The 15,730-nt window shown below is 32.8% G+C and overlaps 3 protein-coding genes across 4 annotated transcripts; all 3 read left to right on the forward strand.

Annotated features, from left to right (window-relative positions):
• The first annotated feature begins 622 nt into the window (after positions 1-622).
• Positions 623-2,264, forward strand: LOC9304097 (UPF0725 protein At4g17990). The gene is made up of 6 exons (XM_021019939.1): positions 623-740; positions 868-996; positions 1,101-1,308; positions 1,452-1,555; positions 1,650-1,736; positions 1,832-2,264. Exons 1-6 carry the CDS (start codon positions 687-689, stop codon positions 2,093-2,095), a joined length of 846 nt encoding a protein of 281 aa, XP_020875598.1. The 5' UTR covers positions 623-686; the 3' UTR covers positions 2,096-2,264.
• Positions 2,265-3,597: 1,333 nt separating this feature from the next.
• Positions 3,598-4,542, forward strand: LOC110226945. The gene is given in 2 exon segments (XM_021019940.1): positions 3,598-3,625; positions 3,628-4,542. Coding segments are annotated over 2 exon segments (204 nt in total). The 3' UTR covers positions 3,804-4,542.
• Positions 4,543-13,450: 8,908 nt separating this feature from the next.
• LOC9304099 (NAC domain-containing protein 86) lies at positions 13,451-15,497 on the forward strand. 2 transcript variants are annotated; one of them, XM_021019102.1, is made up of 4 exons: positions 13,451-14,202; positions 14,294-14,580; positions 14,687-14,911; positions 15,009-15,497. In XM_021019102.1, the coding sequence occupies exons 1-4, from the start codon at positions 14,046-14,048 to the stop codon at positions 15,201-15,203; spliced, it is 864 nt and encodes a 287-aa protein (XP_020874761.1). In that variant the 5' UTR covers positions 13,451-14,045; the 3' UTR covers positions 15,204-15,497. The 2 variants fall into 2 exon arrangements, with proteins under 2 accessions (XP_020874761.1, XP_020874762.1); XM_021019103.1 differs by having other exon boundaries at positions 13,452-14,202; positions 14,997-15,496.
• The last annotated feature ends 233 nt before the right edge of the window (positions 15,498-15,730 follow it).

Genomic DNA, 15,730 nt, shown 5'->3' on the forward strand with positions numbered 1-15,730 from the left:
TTAGTCTTTTTGATGATGTAAAATTCTATAGGTTTTAAGATCAGTGGTTCCATTAAACGCTGGAAACGTTTTTGGAGCAGAAGATGAAGGTTCTATTCCAAGATGGGAATCGATAATACGTAGAACATTGAAAAAAAAATAAATCTCATAAAGAATCAGTTTATGATGAATCACCAAGTTGCAACAACAACGTTGTTCAAAGATCTCTCAGCGCACTGTCGTCTCCTGTCTTAGCACAGCAAACAAACTCCATTATAGCTGATGTCAGATCGAGAATCTTGTTACGAATTAATTGATTCTGCAACCGCTTTAGCAAGCATTGACTGGCTGAACGAGACAACCCTCGAATTTAGATCAAAGGAGAAGTTAAGGAGAGTGTTTAGCAGTAACGCAATGTTAGGGTTTAAGCTACCGGAGAATCCAACAGGAGCTAGTAGGTTTGCTTCAGACGCAAGAAACTTGAAACGGTTACGGAGCTTTGAAACTTTACAGTTGAGATATTTTGATAAAGTGAATGAGTGTTGAAATTGTGATGTCAACCAGATTTTCAGTTTCAATTTTAAAAATTCCACCGTCGAATGATATGGGCTGTGGAGGCCCACAAATGAATATTAAGGGCATTAAGCGTGGACGAAACCTAATCAGCCGTTTGATTCAGCCGAGAAAAGTTGAGAAAATTCGTGACGATGGGAGACGATGAGAAGTGCAGAAAGTTTTGGGATCGAGTGGGGGAATCCGAGGTAATTCTTTCATGTTCTTATCATTTAGGGTTTATAAAAAAAGATGGAATTGTAGTATTTTATAACTCGGTTTTGTGATTGGGAGGCCGAAACCCTAAACTGATTTTTCTGTATGTAATTGATTAAGGGGTTCGATGTTGAGCATCTGATGGATAATAAACCAAAATCGTGTTTGCTCTACTATGAAAATTCTGATTTTGACAGTGAAGTCTTCCTTTATGCAAAGTTGGGGATCCATAAATACAATATGTTACAGGTGAAAAAACTACTCTCACATCCTGATTTTGTAAATATATATATATATGTAAATTTGTTTTCTTCTTGCAATCAAATGATCCTTGTTGATACATTTATCTTCAGGGGACGAATTTGCAGCTCTGTTGCATAGAGAAATGCAATACACGAAGTAGCACAGTATATACCGGTTACTCTATAACTTTGGTTGCTAAGGACCCATCTGCTGGCGGTTCCCTTGTAACTTTTCAGACCAAGGTTGTTAATGAAGACAATTATAAAATCAATACCCTGACTGTCTCTATTGCAAGACTTAAGTCCGAACCACCACGAGGTAAAGTGTAACACAGTATAGGTTGCATTGCTTAGTATAATTCTACTGGTTCCTCTCATTCTTGCACCATTTAGACCCTTTAGTTTCCCGTAATATATAAAATCCCATATGTGCTTAATGTAGAGTGTGACTTATTTTTTTAGCAAACCCCGAGCATCATGGATGGCTTTACGATTGCGCCCAAGTGAGATTGCCTGATGAGTGGCCCTCAGAGGATTCTTTCAATGATAAAAAACGATATTACGTGGTAAGATTGGCAGTTTTCCTTTTGCTCATGACAGCTCAATTGTTTTTGGTTTTTGTTTTTTGTCAGTTCAATTGTAATTTGTTTGCTTTTACAGATGAAAAAATCGGAGCTGCGAAAACATAACTGGATCCGTCTATACATGGAACTTGCATTCATCCATGCAAATGAGGATCTTCCAAATGTAGGAACTTTCTTTCTTTTTTTTCCTTCCTTTTCATCCATTAGTGGCTCTCTGTTGGTAATAATAACACTGTTTGTTTTTAACTCTTGTTGCAGCCCAATCTATCAAATTTGGTTATTATGAAGGTAGCGGTAGAAACTGAGGAAAATGTGAAGCCGCCAAATGAGAGACTCAAGGCCAGAAATGCAGTTTTCTACATACGGTACAGGTACTACCCTAATAAGGGACGGGCTCCTAAGGGTAATAATGGTCACAAGCCACCCCGTGATCGCGTTGCTATAGTAAAAAGAACTATGGACATGAACAAGGGGCTCCTTAAACTCATGTTCGATAATCGGTATGCAAAAACTCTTCTGTAAGGCAGTGACTAGGCGTTAGGCATCCTATTAAGCTGGAGTCCTACTCTACTTATGAAGCTTGTTGTAATAATCTACCCCAATTATGAAGCTTGTAATAATCTACCCCAATTATGAAGCTTGTAATACTTTATAAGACATGTTGTATGGTTATTCTCATCTCTTCCAAATATTTTTACTAATAAGAGTTCTTGGTTTGGTGTATATGGAATATGTGAGAACATCACGCTGAACTGTTGCAAGTTTCAAGCGAATAATAAGTCCCAATCAGACATTTTCTTTTGATGTACAAACAATTGTTTTTGTCCCATGTTGTTCTTTTTAAAGTGTTTTTGAGTTGAAGAACATGTGATATTGTAATTGTACTCAAATTATGAACCTATAAAATCTTTATAAAAAGATATGGGCCATGGAGTGAATCATGATGTGTATTTAAGGGGCATAATATAGCGTGATAGAAATTTGATCGATTAACTAAACCTTTAAAAGAAAGCATCAGCCGCCTGATTCAGAACTTTCGTGACGTTTGTCAATGGATAATGATGATTACATCAAGGAAAGGGTGGAGTTTTGGACTCGATTCGGAGAATCTGATGTAAGTCTTTCATCTTCTTTGATCCACAAACCTAACCCTAAGTCCCTAACCCTAGTCTAGTTATCTGTGTTCTATCTAATCTATACTAGAATAGTAGAATATATTGTTTTTTGTTAGAATTTGTGTCCATGATTAAATATTGTAATATCATATATAGTTTGTATGTAAAGTCAACGGATGTCATGTTCTACATGTTACTTACTACGAAAGGGTGCGAGTAAGACACGTAACTTGTCGGAAAAGTTACAACTCTTACCAACGGTTACGTAGAGTAGTTAGTTAGTTATGTACACATCTATATAAATGTGTAGGTTGTCTTATCTAAAACAATCGAGTAAATAAAACAAGTTTCAGATTCATTTAAAAGTTCCTATCTCTGACTCTGTTTCTTCATTCTCCCTCAAATATTCCAACATGGTATTAGAGCTTATCTTGGTCTTGGAGCCTGTCCAAGTACAGCAAGAATAAGAAGTGGTCGTCCACTGCAGAAGAAGAGAAAGATAGATACGACAATTAACGATGAGAAACCGGAAAAAAAAAAAAAAAAAAAAAAAGAAGGTGGTAACAAGAGAGAGCAGTACTGGCCCTGTAACATATGGGGCCCGATACAAAACAAAAATTTTTGATGGATTTTGTAGAAAAATATGAAAATTTGGGATCAAATCTAAAAACTTTATAAAAAAATGGGGCCTATTTTGCAATAAAAAATAGATAAAACGTAAAAGTTGAGACTAAATCTGAAAAGTTTAGAAAAATGAGGGCTATATTTTGAAATAATAGATTTTTTTGGGGCCTCATTTTGATACTAAAAATTTCAAAAATTTTGGAGGCCCAATACTTTTGTTTCATTAAAATTGGTGGCGGGCCGGGCCTGAGAGAGAGTACCATCGACCTTCACAAACACAAACACATGCCGTACCTTCAAGAAGAAGGCTCCAAAGGGATGAATGAGATAGGAAATCTTCTCAAAAGGCTATGGAGACAATGGATGTGGAGAAGGAGTTGTGGAAGGAAAATTATGAAACTTTTTTCAACATGGTCTTGGTGAAGCACAAGACGGGGAAGCCGCCTGTTCTAAGAAACAGAGCAAGGCTTACTATCAAAAGGTGGTGTTGAGTTGTGAAGAAGACTACAACATGGAGTAAGTCCCTGTTAGAAGAACATGGTAAGGCTAACCAGCAAAAAGGTTCAAGGAAACTGATGAGACGTCGTCAACGAGACGTAGAGAAACGTTTGTTTCAAAAGGAAGAAACAAACGTGGCGACAAAAGTCAAAATAAGGCCGAGAAATGGTGTGACTTTTGTACGTGTGACAATCGCAATGAGAGTGATTAATATTGTTAAAGAAAGTAACACAAGGGTGTTAGCTTTCCTACGGGTGTAAGATGCTTTGCGTGTAACAAGCCAGGGCATGTGGTGAAGATGTTCACGCACAAGACGTCATGGAGACGTTATGGTGATCAAAGGAAGACACCAAGAAAAAAGGAGAGATGCTTACCTATAAGAGTGAAAGGAAGCATTGGTTGGTCGTAGAGACAACCGAAGAAGACGTGGAGAATATTCACGCACAAGACGTCACAGAGACGTGATGTTGTTGACGAAGGCTTTGACATCATGCAATTTCAAGTAGGGGTGTCAAAATGGGTAACCCGACCCGACCTGACCCAAACCCATATGGGTTCGAGTGTTTAATGGACGGGTTTGACCCGACCCATATATTTATATGGGTTGAATTTACATACCCAAACCTATTATTGTAGAAATCCATTGGCTTAATGGGTTATATGAGTACCCATATATATGTATAATAAAATATATAAATAATAAAAATCCAAAAAAATAACATAAAATTGTAAACCAACAAAAGTTTTTTAAAAAATCTAGATATTATACATATATTTTACTTTTTACTTTTATTTTTAGGTAAAATGTAAACTTTAATAGTTATTTTAGATATTTTACATATATAGTTGTAAAGAAAAGAAGATATTTTACATATATTTATATAAATTTTACATAATATATTAATATAGATATATATATATTTTACTTTTTAGTTTTGATTATGAAATTCATGGGTAACCCATGACCCTAATGGGTTTTACCCATTAAACCCATAACTCTAATAGGGTAACCCACTAAAACCCATTTATATATATGGGTAAAAAAATTCTACCCAACCCACTAAAATCATTGGTAGGTTCGGGTAACCCATGGGTATTAACCCATTTTGACACCCCTAATTTCAAGTGATTTGTTCTATTGCTCGACCTAAGTATGGACCACGTGGTAAAGTCTTTACACACTTGCATTGTTTTGAATGAAAACTAATTCAGATTCTACTAGGTTCCTCTCGTATTTACCATTTAGACTCGTAATAACCGATCCCATATGTGAGATTAATCTTTTTTTGGCAAGAAATAGCTACTAGGTTAATCTTTTGTATATTCTACAAACCCGTTCATTATTCTTTAATGATATTCAAATGCATATCAAAAAAAAATATGTGAGATTAATGTAGAGTGTGACTTATCTGTGTAGAGAACTCCGAGGGACCCTTAGATGATTGCTACCAAGTTAGATTGCCTGATGAGTGGCCGTCGGAGAATGCTTTCAATGATAAAATTCGATATTACGTGGTATGATATATTGGCAGTTTCACTTTTGCTTTTGCCTATGACTGTCCAGTAGTGATGTGTTTGCTTTTACAGATGAAGAAATCAGAGCTGCGAAAACATGATTGGGTTCGTCTCTACATGGAACTTGCATTCTTCAACGCGAATACGAAACTTAAAAATGTAAGAATTTTTTTCGTTCTTCCGTTTTCAATGACATTCCACTAGTGGCTCTTTCAATGACACTCCATTAGTGGCTCTCTGTTGGTAATAATAACACTATTTTGTTTTTAACTCTTGTTGCAGCCCAATCTATCAAAATTGGTTATCATGAAGGCAGGGCCGTAACTGAGCACAGCCGGGTGAAACATTCGTGTTGGGCCCCCAAATTTTTAACGAGTAATATGTATAGATTTTGGGGCCCCCAAACAGTAAAAAAAAATTTATATATAGATTATGAGACCCCCAAACCGTAATTGTTTGTGGCCCCATAATTCGTAGGGCCGGCCCTGAAGGTAGCGGTAGAAACTGAGGAAAATGTGAAGCCACCAAATGAGAGACTCAAGGCCAGAAATGCAGTTTTCTACATAAGGTACATGTACTACCCGAATAAGGGTCGGGCTCCTACGGGTCATTGTCACAAACCTCCCCGTGATCGCGTAGCTATAGTAAAAAGAACCATGGACAAGAAAGCCGGATTGCTCACTCTCGAGTTCGAGGGCAGGTTTTCAAAATCTCTTTTGTAAGTCAGTGTCTGGCACTAGAATGTATGTCCTTTTAACCTGAAGTCCCACTCTAATTATGAAGCTTGTATTAATTTATAACCAGGTCCATAGAAAATGTGGATCACATAATAAGCTCGACAGAATTTTGTAGTTTGCCAAAAAAAAAAAAAGTTTTGAAGTATATGTGGAATATCTAAGAATATTTCTTTTTTTTTTTTTTTTTTTGAAAACAATCTAAGAATATTTCAACTGTTGCAACTTTCAAGCGAATATATAATCTTTTCTTTTGATTTTTTTGTGTGGAATATCTATGTTTTTTTAGTATGCGTATACACAATTTATTTCTATGGTGTGTGTGGACGAACATACAACTCAAAACATAAAATAAACGAAGATTTATTAATTCGTATTAAATTAGTACAACTAAATTCACGATATTTTGTAATGCACATCACTTGATTTGGATGTAGAAAGATGGCTAGTGCAGATTGATGATAAGATTGTAAGAGAGAAATTTAGTCGGGTGATTATTCGACATAATCTTTCTTTTATTTCTGTTGAATATGAACTTTTTTGGGACTACCTTAGTTATTTAAATCCAGGCTATAAGCATTATACTAGAAACAATGTTGTTGCTGATGTGGTTATAAATTGGAAGAGAGAACAACAGAAATTGAAGTCTTGAATTAGAAAACATTCCTAGCAGAAAATGTTTAACTTCTGATTGTTGGACTACAGTCTATGGAGATGGATATATAGTTGTGACTGCACACTATATAGATACAAAGTGAATATTGCATAACAAAATTCTGTCGTTTTTGTGATATACTTACTCCTCACACTAGTGATGCTTAACCTAGTAAAATCCATGAATGCTTGAAGAAATTGGGAATAAAGAGAAAGGTGTTTAGTTTTAACTCTAGATAATGCCACAGGAAATGGATTATTTCAAGATATATTGAAGATAGGCTTAATTTAGATAATGATTTGTTGTGCAAAGGAGATTTTTTCCACGTGAGATGTTGTGCACACATCTTAAACCTCATTGTGCAAGATGGGTTAGACGTTATCACCAGTGCATTGACTAAGATTAGAGAGACTGCAGTGAAGTATCTCAAAAGCTCAAATTGATCTAGATGTATTACAGTTGGAGAATGCGTGGATGGTGATGGTGAAGTCTTTTTGTCTTTGGATGTTCAACAATGATGGAATTCTACATACTTGATGTTTGAGAAAGCTTTGAAGTATGAGCGAGCATTAAATAGGTTTAAGGTGGTTGACAAAAACTACAAACATTGTCCTTCAAGTCAAGATTGGAAAGAGCAAAATTGATTTATGAGATTTTGATGCTCTTCTATAGTATCACTACTTTAATGTCTGAAAGAAGTTATTCTGCATCTAACTTATACTTTGGACATATATGGAAGATATAACGTTTGTTAGAAGTGAATAGAAACCACGATGACAACATCATTCGTGGGATCGATGATTTACAATATGAGGCTTGAATATGATAAATATTTGGAGCAATACAGTGTGATTCTTGCGATGGAGCTGTCCTAGATATATCCTATGATGAAATTCAGACTTTTAAAGCGATATTAGACACTAAATCCATAGGAAAAATGGGTAGAAAAACTCTCACTTTTCTTAAAAACATAGAAAAAACCCTCAACTTTTTTGTGGGTTTTTAAACCCCCATATTTTCATAAATGGTGAAATAAACCCTAATATTAATAAACTTAATTTAAATTCAAAAAAATCGTTATACTAAAACATAAATAAATAGAAACAATTTGATTTAGGGTGTTTCTTCTAAAATTCTAGTTTATAATATTTTTCTAAATTGAAAATATGTAAGTCATGATGTAAAAAAGTTAATTAGTGAAGTTTTATTCGGTGTGTTACAAAAATTCATCAACGTGAAACCAAACAGATTTTGTTACGAATTATATGTAAATTTTTATATCGAAACCGAATATGAGTTTATATTAATAAAGGTTTATTAGGTTCAATCACACAAATTTACTAACGTAAAACCAAACCAAATTTTATAATACTACGAAAAGTACATGAATTTCTACATCAAAATATTTTCATTGGACAAACTAAATAAGATTTACTAACAAATAATATTTATATATATATTACGATATATTAAAATATAATATAAATTATATTTAATTAATCATTATTTAACTATATTTTCATCCAATTGAACACTCGAATAAAAAAAATCAAATGTGATATCCTATAATTTTTTGTAGTATATACTTTATATAACATAACTTCTAATTGTAACAAAAATATTTTGCCTAATCTCAACTAAATGGTGAATAAATGTTCATAGCGCAAAAACCAAAATCGTAAACTTGAATATGAAATAAAAAAATCATCAATTAAATTATTATTGTTTCTTACTATTTTAATATAATTATAACTGAGTTTAGTAATATTAGGGTTTATTTAACCATTTATAAAAATGTGAGGGTTTAAAAACCCACAAAAAAAGTTGAGGGTTTTTTTCTATGTTTTTAAGAAAGGCGATGGTTTATTTACCCATTTTTCCAAATCCATATGTATATGGATTGGTTTGGTTTGGTTTGGTTTAACCAACTTGACACCTCTATATATATAGACAAAGAAAAAAATAATGATGGAAATAAAACAAATTTAAACATTTTTTTATTGGAATACATAATAAAAATAAGCGATCATTATTAGTCTCACAAAGTTTGTTAGTATTTCATCTTTAATCACAATAACCATATATTGATTATCTATATATGCATATGATTACCGAAGATGATGCAAAGGTTTCTTCTTTAATTTGTTTTTTTCTTTTCTTTCTTGTTGATCTTCTTTGTCTCCCTCACTTCTTTTGGAGTTACTCTTTTTCTTCAGCTGAGAACAAACAAATTAACAAAGATCATCAGTTTGATCGCTAAACATATATCTGAGAATATGTTTTTCTACACCTTACCTTTTCCACAAAGCATCCATCTGTCTTATGTATATGCGGATATAATCTTTTAGTCTTTTGTAAATCAAAGTGGAAGTGTAGACGTTTAAAAATGGGAAACCTGATGACATAAGTAAAACATTAGATGTGTCTAACATTTCATATTTCATATTCATGTTCAAATGAAAATGTATAGTATCATGCGACTCCAAAATCAAGAGAAGAAATAAGAAACGCAGTGGAGCATTTAAACTAACTTACCTCGTGTACCATGATTGAGGATGTCGTGTAGACGATATATCCACCAACTTTTACCATATCAATTGCAGCAATAATAAGACTCTTAAAACAAAAACAGAAAAAGAGAATATGTATGTTAGCATTACAAGCCTAGGACATCTGCACTCTTCATTGCCTCACAGTAAAAACATAGTTAGAAGCCCCAAGCGATTTTTATTGTTAAAGCAAAGGCTATTTACCTTTTGCAAAACAACATATCTTTTTATGTCAGCTTTGTCATCAAATGCATTGAGTTCATTTGCCAAGTTAGATATTTCTATTAATTTCAATTTGAGAAGTTATTTTTGGAGATAAATCATGGAATCTAAACATTTTTATTGGAATACATAATAAAAATAATCGATCATTATTAGTCTCACAAAGTTTGTTAGTATTTCATCTTTAATCACAATAACCATATATTATTTATGTTGGGATAGATCTCTATAGCGATATGCATTTAATCACAGAAAATGATGCAAAAGTTTTGAGCTATACTAAAAACTCTCTACAACGACCGATTGTGAGAAGATCGGTAAATAAATAGAAGTGAGCGTATCTTTTACAATTAAGTTAATAAGATGCTATTTTAACGACCGGTTATAACAAATCTGCATTTTTAATCCGGAATTCACTAAGATTGCCTCAACAAGTGCTATCAAACCGCTTTATTTGATTTTAAAAACATTTTCAAGTTCATAGGAATGCACCTAATTCAAAATTCAAAATTTTAACTGGGAACTAAAAATCTAATCTTTCTTATGCTGCTTACTGAATAAGCCCCGATCTGGTCTCCTAACATTTCATATTAGGTACATTTTTTAATAATAGGACGTACTACGTACTTTGTATTTGGGCTAAACAATTTCCTTATTGTTATTTTGTTTCTATAATTTGCTATGTAAAGCCTAAGATTGAGAACAAAACAATCCTTCTTTTTTTTGTTTGTTAGTAACATAAAAAAAAGTCATAGAAATGTAAATCAAGTTTACTCTTGACAAAACAAATATATCACAATCAAATAAGACAATGTGCTACATGATGACCAACATCCATTGACACATTTGAACACGCGCAAACTCACACATGTATGTATGTACTATTATAGATTTAACTGATTTATGCACACATCTATCATATAATAAAGTATTTGACAATATTGACTTTTCCTCATTTGTTATATGAAACTGACTATTGTTTGGTATGATTTTGCGACTCACTTCATTTAAGCCACATTTTTGTTCTAATAATTTTGAGGTTTGAATCTAAACCTAGACAAGGAAACTTTATTAATTTTTAGATCAACTACTTTGAGCATCCATGTTACTAATCGTTGGTGATTAATAGACCAAAAATCAGACAATAAATAAAACGAAAAGGGGAAGAAATCAAGAAGGCGAAAGTTGGGAGATAAAGTGTGATTAACAAATTAAGTGATATATAAATTGTGGGATCTCCTCTTTTCTTAACTCTTTTTAGTAATTCTTAATTTTGTTTTCTTGGAACCAAGAAACTTTGGACATAAACCCATAAATTTCCTCAGACCAAAAATTAAAAAGTGTTAAACTAGTTTGTTCTTCTTCACCAGTGCTCGGACTCGTAACTTTTTGTCGGAACCGTGGACTAGGAAATACATTTGTTGGCGAAAACAAGAACACGATGATCAGTGTGGTGGGTTGGTGTAATTTGGTTGGTCCATGATATCGGTTGAATCTATTAGATACATACATATAAATTAATTACATATATATATCCCTTATTATACATTTAGAATTTAGAACCTGCAATAATAGTTCCAATATGACTACTTATATGAATTTATCCCCGGACATTAGTAACCACATATATTCAAACTTATATGATACTTTTTGATATAAAACAATTTAGGGCTCAGTGTAGTCAATATAGAAGATCCGTTATTCGTATTTCGTAGGCTAACTTATTTTTTTCCTACCATATGACGTAGTTATTAACGCTTTTAGGCTTTTTCTTCAGATTTGTTGCCTTTTTTTTTTTCTCTTTCATTTTCTCTTTTTTTCTATTGTGTTCTCTTTAATCACTGTTAGGGGTCATGGTGACCGTTCCTAAAGTATCGGGGGAATATTCTAGCTATCGTATAGGTGCACTTTTTGTATATACATTTCCATCTCGTGAAGTCATTCGTTTTTTCTCCCTCCCAAAATTTAATTTTGTGTCTTTCTTGAATATTTATGTTATTTTTTTTTAATTATTTTTTTTGATAACTCGGGTGTCCGGCCCCACCGAGGTGGAACCGACTAGCGTGGGATCACATGCGTCATCTACCCTAGGGTACCCCACATCCCGGAAAGTTGGCGATTCCCTCATGTAAATCCGCCAGTGGCCGTGCCTCGAACCCTGGTGGCGGAAGTCAGAGCCGTGACCCCTTTACCACTAGGCCACAAGACCCGGTTATATTTATGTTATTGGCTCTTACACAAATGGGAACTAAACTTTAAACTACAACTTTACATCTTAAAAAATAACATATTTCCGGTAGAAAGCAAGCAATAAACAAAGTTTTCTTCCGTCAAAGTTTTGTTATCTCTTCTAATCGTCTATGTCTTTAATGTTGAAAGTGGTTACACTATTAAAAAGCAATTTTGTCTTACTCATACTGACGTGGAGGAACATTGTTACACCCCCTTCAAAATATTCAAGAAAAAGTTTAGAATATAGAATGAAAAGAAAAAATAAAAGAATTAGGACCTAGAACTAAATTCCTGTTATATACTTATATCAAAGGAACGAGAAAAAACATAAGAAACTTGTAAATTAAAATTCATCTCCCTCTCTTATTTTTTGAACAAGGTGTACTAACCCGATATACAAGAATGACATGCAAATAAACATATTGTATAACAAAACGAAACGAAGTATTATGAAGTTGAAAATTAGAAAAATAAGTTTTGATTAATTATAGGTGATATATAGTATTACTGAATCATTGATGTGTGAACTGTGAAGTGTGAACAACTCTAGCTTTTGAAACCAGGTAGGTCCACTTTCTTTTGGAATTTTGGGAACTCTTCAGACAAGCAATGTCTTTATCCGCTTTCGGTGTGTCGAGTTATTTTTTCTTCTGAATATTAACGGCACTATTATTATTTTTGCAACACTTTGGTGACGGATGGGTAAAAATGCTTTTGGGTTAATCGGATATCCGACCCGTTTTTTAAATTCCTTCACAAAAAATTTGTTGGGTCGGGTTATATTTAACCCAACTCATACACCGGATATTCTATATTTAATAATTTAGATATTTAGAAGATTTGATTAAGATTTATAATTATGATTCTCCTATCATCTTTGTTTGATTTATTATTAAATATTTTGAATCATCATATAATACAAAAATTTTTAATTTTCTGCATATACTGTGATTCAAAATTTTAAAAACGGATATATATTATCCAATTGACGAAAATGTGTGTTCAACGTTCTACATCGATTAAAATATTTAGATAATGATTCAGAATCATATCATAAATAAGAACATAAATAAAATAAATGAGTTTTTTGGCCAGACGGGTTTGGCGTGACAGGTTTTTGAATCAACAATAATAAAAAGATTAAAATATCATTAATCCGCCGCTTCAATACGGATTAAATCCTTTTTTTTAATACCACAAATATTAGACATATTAAATCAGTCTCATTTAGAAAAGATTGTATAAAACCAAAAATTGTCCCGTGATATAATGTTACTTAACAACAATATTTATAAAATTTTAAAATATCATTAACATGCCGCTTTAATACATACTAAATCTTTAGTTTATTAAAATATACATCTCTTAGAGAATGATATGATTTGTAAACTTTTATATATAAGAAATAATCATTAAATTTTAAAATAAAAACAAATCACGGGACGGGTTAAGAAATTACGGTACGGGTTATATTTCGGAAAGGATTTATATGGCGGACGAATTTGAATCAATATTTATATACCGCTTTAATAGGGGTTAAATCATCAGTTTATTAAAAATTGTCTCGTGAACTCGTGGTATACCGTTACTTAATAACAATTGTAAACTATAATATAAATAAATATGTTATAAGGAGATACAATTTACAAAATATTTTTATATTAACTTTAAAATTAAATCATCCAGCGGTGTACCGCGGGTTAAAATCTAGTAATAGTGTATAATATTTTATTCGACATATTTTTTCACCAACATATTTAAAGCTATGATTAAATTTCACTCGCCAAGTTTCGCAAACCTTTGTGCTATAAATATCAATCACCCCACAACCATTCAACACTCTACCAACCTTTTCTTCTTCTCTTCTCTTAATCACTCTCCTAATTAATTACTCATTAATCACTTTGTCTTCTTATATAGTTAATATCCAATTTTAAAGTCAAAGAACCCTTTTCCTTGGTCAGAGTCTTTGACCCGCAGCAATTAGCTCTTACACCATACTACTCTTCCTTATTGTAAAATTTTCACCTTAATTTTGTGTTTTTTTTCTTCTTAACGAGTTAAATATATTTTCAAAAAAGGAATTTTAGACAATTCGGGTTGATTTTTTTTTGTAATCATACGATCTCTTTCAGACAATGATCTTGTCACAAAAAGGATGCAATCAAAGTGAGTTGCAACTTATTTTCAAGAACAAATTGAGTATCGAACAAAGTTCATATTTTTGTGTTTTTCAAATAGTCAATAGATTTAGTTTCGGTACTTAGTTAACTATTTGCTCTCGAAAATTCTCGTGTTGCAAGCAACAAGTGTGGATTAATTACGCAAATGGGAAGTTCATGTTTGCCTCCAGGATTTAGATTTCATCCAACTGATGAAGAGCTCATAGGCTACTACTTGAGTAGAAAAGTAGAAGGTCTTGAGATTGAGCTTGAAGTCATTCCTGTTATCGACTTATACAAATTTGATCCTTGTGAGTTGCCAGGTAATTTAAAAAAGAAAACGGTTGGATTTTTATCTATCATTTTAAATATAAATAAAACTAAACTTATTTAATTTTGTCTTTGTTTTTTTAGATAAATCTTTCCTTCCGAACAGAGATTTGGAATGGTTCTTTTTTTGTCCAAGAGACAAAAAGTATGCAAACGGTTCTCGAACCAATAGGGCTACAAAAGCAGGTTATTGGAAAGCAACCGGTAAAGACCGGAAAATCACTTGTAAATCGTCGCATGTTATAACTGGATACCGGAAAACCTTAGTTTTCTATGAAGGCCGTGCCCCATTAGGCGACAGGACTAATTGGTTTATGCATGAATATCGTCTATGCGATGATGATCATTCACAAAAATCACCAAATGTCAAGGTAAGAAACTATAGTTTGTTTCATTTAATCCAACTTCCTAATATATATTCATTTCTATGAATTAATGGAAAGAAGCCTAAGAACCATATATATGTGGAATTTTTAGGGAGCTTTCGTGTTATGTCGCGTAGTTAAGAAGAATGAACTGAAGACCAATTTGAAAAGTTTGAAAAATAAAAACGAACAAGACATTGGTTCTGGTTACTCTAGCCTCACGAACTCTCCTTGTCGCGACGAAACGTCGCAGTTTCAATCGTTCAAGCCTTCTTCTACTGAAAACGACTCCTCTAGCATTTGGATTTCTCCTGATTTCATCCTTGATTCTTCAAAGGTACCTAATCCTATCTCAACCAACGCAATTTTGTATACACAACAATGGTTTGATTTTTTATTTTTTTTGTGATATTTAAATGTAGGATTATCCTCAGATTCAGGAGGTTGCTTCCGAATATTTTCCCAACTACAATTTTCCGGTCACCACGGCAAACCACCATGTGGAATTTCCGGCGAGTTCTTCTTATTTTAACGTGGACCATGACATTGATCAATCGATGCAAACCGGTTATTGGACAAATTATGAAAATGACCAAACCGGTTCTTTTGATTACGCAAACCTTTTTTAGCTACAAGCCTACAAGAAATGTTGGTTCTATGTTGGTTCTTTCTTAAGACAATAACGCCTTTTAACGTTGGTGTCTTGGAACATGGTAGAAGAAGAGTTGTGAACGTCTATCATTTTATTTTGAGAATTTAATTATCTTAGTTTTGGTTTTCATTTTAAATTTTACTAAGTATATTGTTTGCTAGTACTATAAGGAATGAGTATTATAAATTCCTTATTTATATTTTTAATAGGATTATTTGCGTTATTATAGAGTCTTATTTTAACTTTTGGATGCCTTTGATATATGATATATGCAAAGAGAATCAAATCATTTTTCTCTCAATCATTAATTGGACCAAACTTATAAGAGAATTTATAGTAAATAGCCATGAATTCAAAAAGAATTAAGAAAATAGCCATGAGCTACAGTACTTTGTCTGTTGGATGTCGGAAAGCACGTGTAATTACACACATGCCCTTTATAACATGTTTTTTTCTCGAATTACATGTGATAGAATAATATATCTCTTTTTATCATATTATTTT

Source organism: Arabidopsis lyrata (genome assembly GCF_000004255.2).
Source record: "Arabidopsis lyrata subsp. lyrata unplaced genomic scaffold ARALYscaffold_7, whole genome shotgun sequence".
Taxonomy (NCBI): domain Eukaryota; kingdom Viridiplantae; phylum Streptophyta; class Magnoliopsida; order Brassicales; family Brassicaceae; genus Arabidopsis; species Arabidopsis lyrata.